The sequence below is a fragment of the Limanda limanda genome, chromosome 7, assembly GCF_963576545.1.
Source record: "Limanda limanda chromosome 7, fLimLim1.1, whole genome shotgun sequence".
In the NCBI taxonomy this organism is placed as follows: Eukaryota; Metazoa; Chordata; class Actinopteri; order Pleuronectiformes; family Pleuronectidae; genus Limanda; species Limanda limanda.
This window is the reverse complement of record NC_083642.1, coordinates 13,929,391-13,944,837: the sequence shown is the minus strand read 5'-3', so window position 1 is coordinate 13,944,837 and position 15,447 is coordinate 13,929,391. Positions and strand designations below refer to the sequence as shown.

Genomic DNA, 15,447 nt, shown 5'->3' with positions numbered 1-15,447 from the left:
GTAAAAATTTAGAACTGCGCCGACTGTATAGAGTAAAGATTTCTGTACAATATATTAAAGTAATAAAGACTGACGCTAAATATCCAAAATGACCAGCTAGCAAATTAACATTTCGTTTCAGTAATTGGCTAAATGTAAATTCCAGGGTCGTTAATTAACAAGTCAAAAGTGCGGCCGATCCACAGCGAGAAAGCGCATGAGCGTTCATTTTATAATATGAAGACATGAAATCGCTGAAGTAGAAAGTTGCATCCATCCCGATAGACTTTAAACACAATCTGTTCCAGGGTCTCTCTCTCTCCGATCCCAACGCCTGTCCGTTTTAACCCCCCCCCCCCGCATCACTAAATCTCCTGAACTGCAACTGCATGACAATTAACTGCTAATGCGTACAAGAAAGTGCATATCAAATCTTAGTTCTGAGTAAATGGAGGAGAAATATGATGTCATAGACCTACATTACTGCAATATAATTTGAGCATGATGCTGTATCATTACTTTACGCTCCGCCGTGAATAGTGTTCAAAGCTGCTGCGGAGAATTGAATGCCGGAGGAGAGTTTTGCCATGATTTTCCGCCGAGCCGGGGCCTGCACAAAACATAATTACAGTGCCTGTCATGACTCCTAATCACAAATGTCATAAAAACGACATAACATCCGTCGTAAAGCTCTCGACATCGCAATGATTCAACAGGAATCATTCGGCTACAGCCTGCGAACTCTCAAACGCCAGAGCCCGCCGCCTAAAAGCCCGTCGTTCCAAACTACGCCACGGTCTTATGTCAGTCATAAACTCGGTGTTGACCCGCCACCACATGCATTATGTCATTCCTAACAACGAAACAGCAAAGGGGCGATAACACAACAGCCAAGCAGGGGGGGGGGGGGAAACAGGGATCACGGCAGATACTATGTAAAATTGCATATTCATATTTGTCTCTGTGTGGTGATGAGCGAGCTGTGTGTGTGCTTGTGAGCAGGAAGTAGTGTGGAGGTTATGCGGCAGCACGCTCGCTCCCCTCCGCTCCTCGGGTCACTGGTCGGGGGTGCGGCCGGACGCTCCACTGGTTACCACAGCGAGGTGTCGGCCAGGTCACTGGAGGGAGACACAAAGCAAGGGTGCGTGAAAAAAACGGAGAGAAACCCACATTCTGGTGGAAAGAGGAGGCGAGAGTGAAGGAGTGAGTGAGTGGGAGCGCCAGGGCTTTAATGACGCTGAAAATTGGCCCGTGACTGCGGTACACCCCCCCCCCCCCCCCCCCCCCCAGGTAAATCATTGCTACAGCTTGCTGTCAACTTATCTGTCCCCTTGTCCTCCCATCGCCCCTCCCACGCCCTGGCTCTGTTTCAGACTGTCTCCCCCGCCTCACCCTGACTCAACTTCTTTTACGAGCACATATTCAAAACTTCCATCTTCCGGCCATACTCGCCCTGTCACCATAAATAATTGGTCGCATCGGGTGTGTGTGTGTATTAGCGAGCTCGGAAATCCTTGTGTACACCTTGTCTGTGTGAGTAACCGAGCAGATTTACTGACGCACCATGTTAAAGAACAATTCCTAAGTACAAGTACTTTGTTCTTCCATTCGGAGATACTTAAAAACTTTTGCTTTTCTACATTTACAGGACTGTTGTGATACTTTTGACTCGACTGCATTTATCTGACGGCTGTGTTCACCCCTGGCTTCGCAGAGTCAGGCACACAAATCAAGTCTGGAGCTCATGAAATACGACGAACGTTGGAGTTAAAAAACCAGCCGCACGACAGGTAGAGATTTTCATTTCAATATGCGGCGGGGGAAGGTAACTTCTGTCTTTAAAATCAATTTTTACACATCATGTTTTCGACTGGGATCAATTTGCTGTGATTGTCTCATCGTCGCTCCTTTAGTAATGCCTTGCCCCTCGTAGTGGGAGATATCCTTCTATGTGTTTTGATTATAAGTAAGCAGAAAGTCCATGTGTCCATTCACATTATAAATATATATTTGTATTTCTCACAGCTAGTTAGTAAAATTGTTTCATCACCAGAATATTCTTATTCAGAATAGTTACCATAGTGACTAATATATCATATTTTAATGCTTTGGGTAGTTTAGTTCAGGCTCCTCCAGAGGATTTAGATAAATCTGAGCGAGAGGATTAATGGAGTAGAAAAGAAGAAATATAAATGTAGTGGGGTACAAGTATTAGTTAGCATAAAAAATATTTATGCTTCTTAACACTAAATACCTTAAGAACCTCAAAATAATTCACATTTACTGTGCTTGAGTAAATGTACTTAGTTACTTTCTACCCCGATGAAAGTAATCACTCTTTAATGCAGGACAATGCAGTATTATTCCTTTAATGACTGAGCGTTATGGATGGGATTACTATTCTCTCTTCCTGTATATATATGTATATATATATATATATATATATATATGGTTATGTGTGTTTCAGGTGGGACGTTGTACCTGAGGACGGCGTCTGTGAGCTCGGGCAGCAGAAGTGCTGTTTCCTCTCCAGAGATGTGAGTAGCACACTGAACTGGATCGGATTCCTCTTCCTAAACACACACACACACACACACACACACACACACACACACACACACACACACACACACACACACACACACACACACACACACACACACACACACACACACACACACACACACACACACACACACACACACAAAGACACTTTAACACTTATCTGTCCAGCAGCTATTAAAATTACAGTCTAATAACTTGCAGGCTAGCGGCCTAATTGCAATTCTGATAATGTCGATATCAAATGATCCATTGCCTGTGTTTAACTGGTGTGCATCAGCATGAAGAAGACATAGCTCATTTTCAGTAGCACATATAATTACGCCGCGGTGGCGCTGAGCGTCTCAGATAGTGTGTCTCACCGAATCCGAGCTGTGCGTCAGCGTGTCAGCATTGGCCTGGCGTGGCGAGGAGAGAGGAGCCGGCTGGTTGATGACCACCGCGCTCCTCTCCATCTCCCGAGGGGAGGGAGGAGGGGTGGCGAGGAGCAGGGAGTCGGGCCGGCCCTGCTCACACAGGCTGTAGTGTCCTAGAGGTCTCGGGGGACGGAGGGGCTGCAGGGCCTCTGGGTTCTCGTCCTCGGAGTCAGATAACACACTGTCGGCCCGCCCTGCCAGACAGACACATCGGCAAAGAAGAAAAGCGATCACTCTTTTTTCCTCGATGCAGCCCCTGTGGCCCATGACACAGGTCGTTCTTAACAGTATTTAGCACTGCTGTTTAATAACGGTTTTATTGTTCACATCTGCAGAGCATACAGCAGATTAATGTGCGGCTCCATTCACCTGTAGAGGCGATCAGGGCAGCGCTCCACTTGGCACCGGACACTGCTCCCATCCTCTGCTCCAGCTGACAGATGTACTCCATCAGCTCCTGCAGTGGGAAACACAGCCGTCACGTCTCAGAGCCGGACTCCCATCGTGGCAGCGGCAACAACCCACTCCCTCATTACCCTCATGCTGTCTGACCTCGTCAAGCCAAATCCACAGCAAATACAACCAACACATTTGTTATTTGTTATTGCATCAGTGTTATTATCACTGTAGAGGGGACATTTAAACAATTGTTTGATTTACATCATGCCACAGATTGGCAGCTGTGCTCCCATACGGATGTTACGACTGAGCTGGACGCTGATTTTCAAAACATCGACTATCTACTCTGTCAGTTGTGGGCAAATGTGATGGTGGTTAAGCCACAAAAAAATAAAAAAAACACAAAAAAATAAATCTGCCGGCACTTTAACGGCGGCGGCACTGACTGCCCTGAAATCCACTGATTTATATAGCGCTATAAACTATTTATATTGCACAATAACAACTAAGAAGACAACAACAGAGAGACGATTCCTAACACCTGGCATATTCATAACACTTGTATACTCGTGTATATGTTACACCAATAAGCTTCCGGACATGAATACGTCGTTAATACAAAGCTATTAGCTGCACCGGAGCTTGATGGTGGAGGAAATTGTAACTAAATTTAAAGCAGATAATGAATGAAGTACTGCTGTTGGGATCTGATAGGGAGAAGACACTTGCAATTTATTTGTTAATCCATACAAGCTATTCAACCGCCTTAAAACCTTATTTGCAGATACTGAACAAGGCACAAAGTCAGTCGGTAGTTACACATGAATATACGACTTTCAGAAGAGGATAGTTTTCCCACTTTTTGGACAAACTTCCTCTCAGCAGAGATTGAAGTTGTTCCCTGTGAATCAAACTGTGCTTTCAGACATAGACTAAACTCCTGATATTCTCTGGTTGAATGCGAGAATGTCACTCGCTCCAGATTTTCTCCAGAGTTTCACCTGCCAGTTCTGCAGTACAAACTGGAGAGAATTCACAAGTGTGGGTGCGCTGATGATGAAAGTAATACAAATGTGCAAATCTCAGGTTGAAAACACAGATTAAGATGTCTGTCTTTCCAAGATGTCAACTTGGAAAGACAACTATTATCGGACGTGTTTGACGATAGGGGTCGATGATGCGTCACCCCAAATCCGAACGCTCTGGAGGTGTTCCTGTTGTTGTGAACGCGGCAGGAGATTGTCAGGGTCAGGCACGTTCACAACAATATGTGAAAGGTAACGTCAGGATAATGTCCCAATTATCTGGACATGTTCTTTTTTTTTTTTAAATGGGGAAAAAAGCGTTTCTGACCTGCTTCTCTCCCATTATCTGCTCCTTCTCTTTCTGGCCGACCCTCAGGCTGGTCTTCAGCTCCTGCAGCTCCCTGCGGGTTTCACTCAGCTGAACCTGCACAACAGGAATCATAACACAGCAGGATACAGTGTCATCAGATGACTCAAACCAATACTGTGGGACTGGAATGCACGTATTATAAAGCAGCTGTCACATTGTTGTTAGGCTTATGCAGTTTTTCTCACCCGGTTGCAATCCTTTTCTCTCCCGAGCTCCACCTCCAGCTTCACTCTCTCCATCCTCTCCTCCTGCAGCCTCTCCTCCATCCTCTGCAACTCCAAATTGAGTTTCTCCAGCTGCTCGTGATCCTTCTGTCAGTGTGAAACACACACAGACATATTCTCCTCAGGCAGTGAGGTCACTGGACCATGTCTAAAAAGACTCGACTTCATAGTTGCAGCACATTAAGATCTGCAATGTGCACCACCTGCAAGAACATTTGCTGTTTTGCAACATAATGACATTTAACAACATTTAACAGCTCATATATTGGAACACTAGCGAGACATATGGTCAAATATATTCCAAACTTTTTATCTCCCACTGAACAAAGAGATTAAATGTTCTAAACCCTCTATGTTCTGCAGTGAGGCGGTACCTCAGTCGCACGCTGCAGACTCTGCCTCTCCTGGGTCCAGTGGGCTCTTCCCTCTCTCAACGCAAGACTGGAATCTGCCAGCTGGAGGGTGAGTTGCGCGGCCATCAGACGAGCCTGATGCACTTCGGTCTGCCCGTGATCCCTGTTGGCCACCATGATGCCCAGGTCACACTTCAAGCCCTCGGCGGAGCGCTCACTGGTGTTCAGACGCTCCCGCAGGCTGCGCATCTCCTTCAGTACGGCCTCGCTCGCCGCCTGACAAGAGGAGAACAAGAACGTGTACGTGTTAAGAACATGTGTGTTGCTATAGGTGATCTTATACATAGCACAATGCCAGAGATGGGATGTAACTAAGTACATTTTTCATGTCTATACTTTACTGATGTAGATAGATTTTCAGGTACTTTTCAATTTTACTTTCTACACCACTGCAGTTGCATTGAGATACATGTTCACATTGTTGCTTATATTGCTTAAAAGTGATCAATAACGAAGGGGAATTGATCCAATCAGAGCAGGCAGGTAACGTTAGACCCTGCCTCCTGCAGCCTCAGTGGTGAGGAAACCAAAAGGAGGACCAGAAGGACAAGACTAAGCCATGGTGTTGTCGGACACCACTGCTTTAAGGAACAGGCTACGCTTGCTACTACTTTGGCTTTTAATATGTGTAAACTACACACTTAATAGAAAGTACTTATTTACCGTTACTGTTAAAAAGTTAATGTGGTGCTTTTACTTTTACCTGAGAACATTTTGGTCTATTTATTTGTACTTTTACTTCAGTAAAATGTTTTAGTACGTCTCCCAGCACTGCCTAACACCAGTCCTGAAAATAACTAATACTAAATATAAGGTATTTGAACTCTAGCAGTTTTACGATGAAGGTTTTGGGATAAATTGCAGAAGGAGCACATGATTGCCTCAAATAAATTCTCAACTGCACTTTTAATAAGTGATTAAAACTTTATTTGTTCATCTCAAACTTCCTTTAAATCCCATCATTCTGCCAAATAAACATCTGACCTCTTTCCTGTGTGCAGTGGTGAGTTTCTGTGTGAGAGTGGTGATGGTGTTTTGGAGCTGAAGGACACTGGTGTCTCTCTGGGCCAGTGAGGTCCTCAGACCCTGGAACTCCTTCGACAAACTTCTGAGTTCTCCTTCTGTCTGTTCCAGCTTGGTCTGAAAAATGACACCACGGAAAAAGAGAAGGAGATTTTAGAATAAAAGAACAGCAGAGATAAACAAAAGTTTTCTTGTGGTACAGCATGTTCTGAATTGTACCTGCAGGCTCTTCCTCTCGCTCTCTTCTTCTTTCCTCTGAGCTCCTGCCCTCTTTGCTCTTTCCTTCATCCTGCACACAGATTCAGGTTACAAGTAATCAGAAGTATATTAGACCACTGCAAAACTAAAAGGACGACACAGAAAAAGACAGAGAGAGAGAGAGAAGACAAGAATTGTCCCACCTTTCCGCATCAGTCTCTCTTTCCACCGTTCTCAGTGTGAGGATTTTGATGTCCTCCTCCAGCTCTTTGATTCGCTCTTCACTCGACTCCCTCGCATCCAATAAAGCACTTTTCTCCTGGGCCAGTGATTCCCCGAGAGCCTGCTCCTCCTTACAGACCAGACATTTTGAATTTTTATGAGGAATTTCAATTTATCACGACAAAGACTAAACCACTCTAATAATGAGCTATTTCATATAATAACTCAGACATTTCCCCAAACTGCTGTGTCTGAATTTTTACAGTGACCCAGGGAGAATATTGTTGAAGCGTAGACTTGTGTTTTTCTGATTTTAATCAAACGGTCTTGCTCGGCATATGTTGAGCTCTTAAAATCACCTTCTGCTTCCTCTCCGTCTCCTTGATCTGCTCTCGACTCTGCCTCAGCTCTCTCTGCAGCCTGGAAATTTCCCTTCCCAGCTCCGTGCATCGTCTGTCCCAGTTCTCCCTTGTCCTCCTGTGCTCGTCCTTTTCTTTTTCCATTTGCCTGCTTGCCGCCTCCTGCACCTGCAGCAGCTCGGCCCGCTCTCGCAGACACTCCTGCAGTCGACTCTGATAAGAGATGGGAGGAAGCAGCCGGCGGACGGGGAATCATCATTGTGCTCTAATCTTTGTGTGCTAACAGTAAATACAAATATTGATTTCCCAGTATACAGACTGCACTTTATCAGTGCTCATTAATTATACAAAACAGGAAACACACTCTCCAGTACCTCAACCTACCCCAGTGACTCTTTCTCTGTATTTGTTATGCTCACCTGCAGCAGTTCAGCCCTGGGTATAACCAGCAGCATGCCTGTGCCTCCTTCCTCTTCATGGGACTCCTCTTCAAGGGTCACCAGATCTTCCAGTGGCTTGGGTGCAGAGAATGTAAATTTGGAGCTGCGGGAGCACACTTCTCCCTTAGCATCAATGTAGACAAACTCATACTCTTGGGAGCTGGACTTGGGAAGGTAAGAGGCTAAAAAGACAAGTGGTAGAAACAAGATGAGTTAATTCAAAAGCCAATTTACAGAGAAAAAATATTGTGTTTCAGAGAATCCCTGCATTTATTAATGGCCAGCTTTCCATTATTTAGAAATGAAGTGCGATTTTAAGTGTTTTTCAATCACCTTTAGATGAAACTATAAATATTTATGATACAGACGGTATTTTACCATTCGCACAATATGAGCATATAAATCAATTATTTTACATTATAAATCCATGTTATTGCGATAAATAAGTAACATGACCTAATGATTTATCTGTGAACATCTATTTTATTTGTGAACTGTTGGGTTTCTCTTTAATTTTTCAGCTCTTCTATGTAAAGTGCCTTGAGATAATATATATTATCATTTGTCACTTTACAAATTAAATCGAATTGAAAGCTGCGATACATCCTCCGGCCACCGGGGGCAGCACCGACGTAGGTCAGCGCAGGTGAGCGACTCAGAAGTTACGCGCCATCTTTAACAGTTTTTTAAACAGTCCTGAGACACGCGCGAGTTGAGTGTTTGTGATTTCCTTCGGCCTGGAACACACGTCTCTCTTCCTTATTCATCTGTCAGGAGTCCATCCTGCACTGGGTAAGTTCCTATCATCAGAACTTTGCGTTAAAGTGCTTAACAAGCAGGGTATTTGAAACTGGAAAGTTAAATTTGTGACTAGCAAACATTTGAGTTGTTTTGGTTAAAGTTTGGAGACGTGTTTTGTCTGTCAACTAATACACATATTTTTTCATAGTTTATTTTTAGAATTGTTTGTTTGCACTGGTTTTATCTTTGCTTGTTGTTTTGTATGATGCAGCATATAGCTGAGCTAAACCAGGTGTTAACTGCCTGACTAAAATACAGAAACGACATCTTCTGTTGGCTTCAAGTTAGTTTTACTGGCATTTTGTACTTTCATTGAGACTATAAACGTTTTTCTAATATTATAATAACCTGAGAATTACTGGGTTTGGTTCAGGGAACTCACCATGATGGCTGTTCACGTCAGTGTACGTTCAAGTGGTGACAGAGTAATCATAAAATTGGTTTCCAGTTATGAAGGCCATCTCAAGTCGGTACAAACGCATGAAAATATTTAATGTGGTATTCAAATGGAGGACTAAAATGCAGTATAATTAAATAAGCAAAGTAGCATATTTTGTAAATATTGTTTCCCTATTTATCCAATTTATTTGAACGAGATAACATTTTAAACACCATCTCTCTCTGGGTATCTCTGCACTTACATTTCAGATTGACCAGTTGTGTTTTAACTTTATATTTTGTTGTTGTTTTTTGTGTGTATTGTATTATCCACTGGATCCTATTGTGACTAACCTCAGTCTTGTTGATATTGTTCTGTGTATTTTTTCTGTTATTTGTAATATATTTGAAGTTTTATAAAAAAAACAACTCAAAATGCAACAGTAAATCAGTAAGATGGTGAAAATGCACAGGAGTTGCTGATGTCATCACTTATCAACCAATTAACATTCATAACTAAATAGTAGCTGTTAATTTGAACTTGTAAAATAATAAACCTTTGTTACTGGCAAACTGTAAACCTCTCACAAGTGTCAAACACTACTTTTTTTTTTGCTTATACAGATTTTCACATTAAAAACTACTATTTAGAGCTGATGTTAAATTATATTAATTGGTTTATAAGTGATTTAGTAAGGTGATGTTTTTAATATAACCTGACGTGCTGTTTATTTACTGGTTTCCATATTTGTCTATATCTCCACATTCTTGATTCTCTATTTAATCTTTACCCCCCCCCCTGTAACAAAAAATGAAGGGCCTCATGTAATATCTCCAGCGGGCCGCTCTGACCAGAGAACAGCTAGCCACAGTCTATGACTTTACCCAGCCCATAAAGTAAAGTAATCTAATATTATCCTTATCACACAGCCCATAGCTTCATGTGTAGGATGATTTAGTTTGAGTTTCTCTTTCACAACACATGTGCAGTAAAGGGGTGAGATGGGAAACAGACAGGAAGAATGACATACAGCAAAGTTTATGAGCTGTAGTGTAACATACAGCCTCAGCGATAGGTCACAGCGCAGGCAACCATCTTTTTAATTCACTGCATCGCTAGTGATAAGGGACCATCAGTGTTTTTTTTAAACTTTCTTTCCACTGCTTTTCTTCCAATGAAGAATGACATTGACAGTATGCTTAGGTTAGTGATAAATCACTTTGCCAGGGGTCAGTGCCACACCTGCTGCACGTGTGCCCCTCACACTGAATCAGGCTTATCAGCTGCCAGTGACAGGCAGGACAGAGTGTGCACTGTATTAGCCTGTGAGTAGTGGAGGCCAGAGCAGAGCCATTGTCTTTGTCATCCTCATTACTCAACCTCTTGTTTACTAAAGAAATGTATTCAAACCATGACACGGACTGTATCTGTGTTAGAAGAAGCTAAGAGGGATTTTTGTCTGGTGCCTGGGATATTTTTCCCCCTTTCCATCAGTGTGTAAATGCTCTTTAAATGTAGAAATAACAGTGTTCTTTCCATGGTCACTAGCCCTTTGCAGAACAGAGCAATTCAATTTACAGAAACATCAAGCTCAGGTTGAAGGGTTTATGAGCGGATCTAAGCACTGTACTGTATAGATTCTGGCTAACTATGGGAAATAAAATACTGTTAGAAAACAAGGGCAGGAGTACCCTGGAAATGCACACAGCAGTTGACATCTGTGCCCTCTTGATAGTCAGCCGGGGCTAGTGCCCACACGAATGTGTGGTAGTCCTTCAGTGATGTCCATTCCACCTGCGGAGGAAAAACATACCCACACTGTTATTTAGCCTCTGAATATGTGTACTTACTCTTTATTTACTGTATTTGTGACAGTCATCAGGTTAACGATACCTTGAAGAGCCCTATCCAGTCACTGCTGGCCCAGTTGTGCCAAGACCTCAGTGTGTAGTGGCACTCGACTCTGCTCTGAGGAAAGTAACTGCAGCCCACGTTCCGAAACTCCACTCGCCAATCCGTCTCCATGGCAACACAAACAAAGGCCGGCTACTCTGCGCCCAAAGAGGAAGAAAAGCAATGTTCAAACTTTATTTTAGAATGGTTACTACACATTCAAGGTAGAAACTAACATGCACGGTAAGATGAGCTAATTGTGCAAGAGGCAAGAGGTGACAGCTGGAGCACAAATGGAGAGAGAGGGGGAGAGGGAGAGCTGGCTGTCTGTGAATATTTATTCAGTGTAAGGAGATCTCCTGACAGAGGGCACACTTGAGGAAAGGACACCGGAGCTAAACCTCCGACAACATGGCCTTTAAGCAGGATGACATGTTAAATGTTTGTCACTAGAGCTATTTCTGTCATCTTCAAAATTATTTACTATTGTACACCTTCACGTGTAGGCATGCAGGACGAGGTGCCGGGGCCCCTGGCCCCAGGGGCTCAGGTTCCACTGACAAATATTCTCCATTAATTATAAGCACTTCCTGCTTGGCGTTAAACACACCTCTTGGAGAAGTATAAATTACAGAAAGTATTATTTATTCATGTAGCATTGTGCTGGGTATTGACTCCAGTACACATTGTATGTGCCTAACTAAAGTAGACGCAAGCTGTCAGGTAGAAATTCAAATTTCTCCCACACACATGCAAACGACTCAGGGCAGCTGAGGCTGGACAGTAGGGCCAAAAGTCATAGAAATATCAATTCTTATAACAATAAATGGCACATTGTGTCTATGTTTAAAGTCAGATTTTTGCTCCAAAGTCATTGTTTAAAGGTTGGCAATGAACCACAAACACTTGATAAACAGAACAAAACTTTAAAATATCTGAGGTAGACCAACTCTGTTCCAGCTCTTTATTGTGCTTATGAATAAAAATAATAATATATTGCAACTATTGATTTGAATTATATTGTGATAATTATTGATATTTTTTAATTGCCCAGTCGTAGTTGCAGATATCAACAGACCAAAATGACAACATGTACAAGGGGGGAAAGCATTTGGATAATACAATTTCCCCTTTTTGTTTTACCTTAGTGTGCATTCCCTGCAGTTACAGAGCACATGGAGCCTTTATGCATTTGTTCTCCATGTGGCCCAGTCATGAGCCTTCTGAGGTTTGGTGTGTTCTGTGTCAGTAAACCCACTTCTTAAGCTCCAGTAGGAGAGAGAACAGCCTTTCTTAAAGTGTGGACATTGCAGAACATTGTGCACATGCCGTTTAGAAAACTCCTCCGATCAGTGACGAAAATAAACAGTAGCTTGGAGGGGGGGGGTGCACATGACTCGAGGCTTTGAGGCCCAACAGCAGCACATGTCGAGAAACCCATGCACCCGTACCCGTCGATGTAAAAAGCCCGTTGGGACAATGGTGCGATCGAACACGTTCCAGGTGGAGACGTGACGCTGGTCGATGTTTATCACCATTGTTGTCAAACGTGCTGCGCGTCACGGAAGACAACAATGGCTCTTGTGAAGTGAGAAGACATCTGCGCACATCATCTCTGAGCTCTTACCTTTGTTGTTGCAGACACTTCTCTCTCTCTCCCTCTATCTATCTCTCTCTGTGTGAGAACAGCCTCCTCTCGACCGGACACCGGAATCGAACACGGTGAGAGCCCCAGCGGTTCAGTGGCACTGTCCTCCTCGGGCTCCGTTGCTCCACAAACCCGAAACAATAACAAAAAAACCAAAGCAAAACACAAGCATGACAGCCTCGTTTCCACTGTTGCATTGTGGGAGCTGTGGTTCAGCAGCTCGATGCATTCAGCGCTAAGACGCAGCGCTTTAAACTGCAAATCCCAAAGTGCACCGCGCGGAAGCATGAGGTCGCGCAGGGCGTAATATGACGCTCCTCATCGGCCGCCGTTGTTTTCGTCTCACCGGATGTGAAGACACTGGCCGTCACTGGTTGGTGGGGGGTGTTGTGGGGACTGACCAGTGGAAATCTGTGTTTCCAGTGTGCGATGAGACAAACAAGTGGAACAGAGCGATTTGACCCGTGTTGACTTTCTGCTGTGATTTCTGTGTGATAAGCAAAATGTCAATAGATTATAAATAATCTCTAGAGACTGCTTAGTTGTTATTGTAAGCCTTTGTTTGATTTATACAAGCAGTTGGAAGATAAAGTAGTTGAACTTTATTAGTCATTTTTAATTTGGGGTAAGTTTAGTTTTTAGCTATAGTTCCACAATAGGAACATTTGCTATAAAGGGGAAATATAAATAAGAAACATCAGTAAAAAGTAATAAATAAGTAGACATACAAAATAAACACAAGGAAATATGAAAACTAGAAATGCAAAGAGTGTGTTTGTATTCTCACTGACTCTAAAGATGAAATCATCCTGGTTTTATCCAGTACTGGCTTTACCACTACATGCTACCAATGCCAGCTGAGGAAAGATTGGTAGAACTGTCTCCACTTGTCAGACATGAAAATGATTGTGCTTTTGTCTGTATTTTTATTCTGTGGTGTTATGTATTATATCTAGACCCAAAGTCTGAATAATAAAATGTCATAATGTATACAGTGTTAACAGTCCCCTTTAATCCAATCAGCTTATACCACATTGCAGACCCTGATTTTTTTTCTTAAAATATATAAATTCTCCCTTGGGAAATTTCAGAAAATGTCAACAGTTAAAGGACACTGTTACCAAGTTTCATAGAAAATATGTCCAGTAATTTGTGTGTAATCTTGCTTAAAAAGGACAGAGCTTAAATATAACTCTGTTAGGGGAGGTAAACATGAGCATTGCAGAGTGAATGATATTAATTTTCCTCTTTGTAAACTGCACATAACTGCTATTATCAGAATTGATTTGTCACTTTGCTGTGGAAAATAAGTCTCACAGATGTTTTCAGTCTTTCCACGTTTGTTGGGGAATTTAGGATTTACTCAGAAAGGTTTACTCAAGAATCCAGTGATCCGACTTTTTGCTTTGTCCTCATCTTTCAATATGATGGGCCACAAATGAACCAGCATGAAGTTCTGGCGCTGGACAGCAGATGGCAGTATACCATCTTGAAAACCCCAGTGTTGTGCATTCATGTTTTCCACATCCAGACCATATCCATAAACCTCGAAAACACACAGTGCATGCTCTTTAGCTTCCAGAGACTGGCCCATGGCCTTGTGCAGTAATCTTAGTCTATTTACATAATGCAGGAGGGACCCTAGAATATACAATTTAATTATGGTGCCGTATGAACTCGGAAAGAAAGGAATTAAAATTGCACAAGACTGACGTCCCCTCAACTTTGCATTTTCAAAGCCCATATTTCAATTAATAGTACAACAGAACAGAAGTTAATGACTCGCTGAGTGGGTGAAAGTTCCCCTACATGAGGAAAACGATACTGAAGACGTGGAGTGTATCGCTTTGATTTATGAAATAGTTTATTTTATCATTCAAAATGATTCAATTTGAGATTTTAAATCAAATATATTGTCAAACATTGGTTTTATGATTTCCCTTCAACTTGATGTGAATTGATTTAAATTAAAATCGGCAGTAGAAATAATGGTTATGGAAATAAAATAAAAAAGTCAATGGCATTACACTTGGCACAAAGCAAGTTTATTGCCGACACTCACAAAAAGCAAAAACCCAGGTAGTAGAAAGGGGAATTAAAGTTGCTGTGTAAGATTTAAGTTAATTTAGTTTCAGCAGCCACAGCTTAAATAACGTTCACCCTGTATTATTATAGTTATTGATGTGCTCATACTGCCTATAGCCTGCTTATTTATCTTTGCTCATTGATGAGACAATCCAGTCACACAGTATTTTACTCCCCCTCAATTAGTAAGTCCAGTTTGGCTAATTTAGTCTGTTGAAGACACTATAAGGACGCTTCATGTAATTTTATGCCGACGGACAGTCGATGTGGAGACCCTATAAATTGTGTTTAAGTGGATTAATAGTGTGCTGAGCTTGTGAGCAAAGTGGTGCTGGAAGTAGTGGCTCTCTATGCAGTGGGATAATTAAATAGCTTGTACTGGAACGACTAGCTTATTCAGTAGAGCCTCTGTTTACATGTGTTTTTAGGCTGGGACATTAGAAATTCAAAACAAAGTTCAAGGTCTTGATTTAGATTTAGTTGCAATTGGGCTTTGCTTTATTGTGCTTTCAATGAATCGGTGTGAAAAACTAAATATGCATGAATAAAAAATATATATTTTTTTTAATTAATCAAATCCTATATTCTGTTTCCTATGGGCTTCCTATTTGATTTTTGCTTATTGGTTGGTATTTTCTGTGGTCTTGTTACTTCACGGCAGACCCCAGATAGCCTTGACTTTGAAGCGTCACTGTTGTGTGAAGTTGGAAGATGACTGTGCAGGAGGAATGTGAGGCTTCACACTAATAGAGACTAGACTGAAAGTGGATTGTCCATGAAACTGCTTGATCTTGACCTGGCTGCCTGCTGTTATGGCTCCTCTGTCTGTCATAACCCCCCACCCCCAACAACTGCACGCACGCACAAACACACGCACGCACGCACGCACAAACACACACACACACACACCATCTGACGTTACACTTTTTTCCCTTTGCGATGTGTAAACTGCATGAATATCAACACTTTTAAGCATTAGGGAGGTAAAAACTGTTCTGGCAGAATAGCCTC

The 15,447-nt window shown here is 42.4% G+C and overlaps 1 protein-coding gene across 2 annotated transcripts; it reads right to left on the bottom strand.

The window, feature by feature from the left end:
• Nucleotides 1-328: 328 nt before the first annotated feature.
• calcoco1a (calcium binding and coiled-coil domain 1a) lies at nt 329-12,499 on the bottom strand. 2 transcript variants are annotated; one of them, XM_061074272.1, is made up of 15 exons: nt 12,331-12,499; nt 10,704-10,861; nt 10,502-10,604; nt 7,610-7,812; nt 7,191-7,403; nt 6,813-6,961; nt 6,631-6,700; nt 6,373-6,528; nt 5,350-5,604; nt 4,937-5,062; nt 4,710-4,805; nt 3,327-3,414; nt 2,904-3,151; nt 2,461-2,552; nt 329-1,097 (listed from the first exon to the last, which is right to left on the bottom strand). In XM_061074272.1, exons 2-15 carry the CDS (start codon nt 10,833-10,835, stop codon nt 1,070-1,072), a joined length of 1,959 nt encoding a protein of 652 aa, XP_060930255.1. In that variant the 5' UTR covers nt 10,836-10,861; nt 12,331-12,499; the 3' UTR covers nt 329-1,069. The 2 variants fall into 2 exon arrangements, with proteins under 2 accessions (XP_060930255.1, XP_060930256.1); XM_061074273.1 differs by having other exon boundaries at nt 10,704-10,856.
• Between the last annotated feature and the right edge of the window lie 2,948 nt (nt 12,500-15,447).

Coding starts and splice junctions, on each gene's coding strand:
- calcoco1a (XM_061074272.1), bottom strand. CDS start 10,835: ATGGAGACGGATTGGCGAGTGGAGTTTCGGAACGTGGGCTGCAGTTAC. Junction 3,415..4,709: donor AGATAATGGGAGAGAAGCAG/GTCAGAAACGCT, acceptor TTCCCACTGCAG/GAGCTGATGGAGTACATCTG. Junction 3,152..3,326: donor TGCCCTGATCGCCTCTACAG/GTGAATGGAGCC, acceptor TCTGTCTGGCAG/GGCGGGCCGACAGTGTGTTA.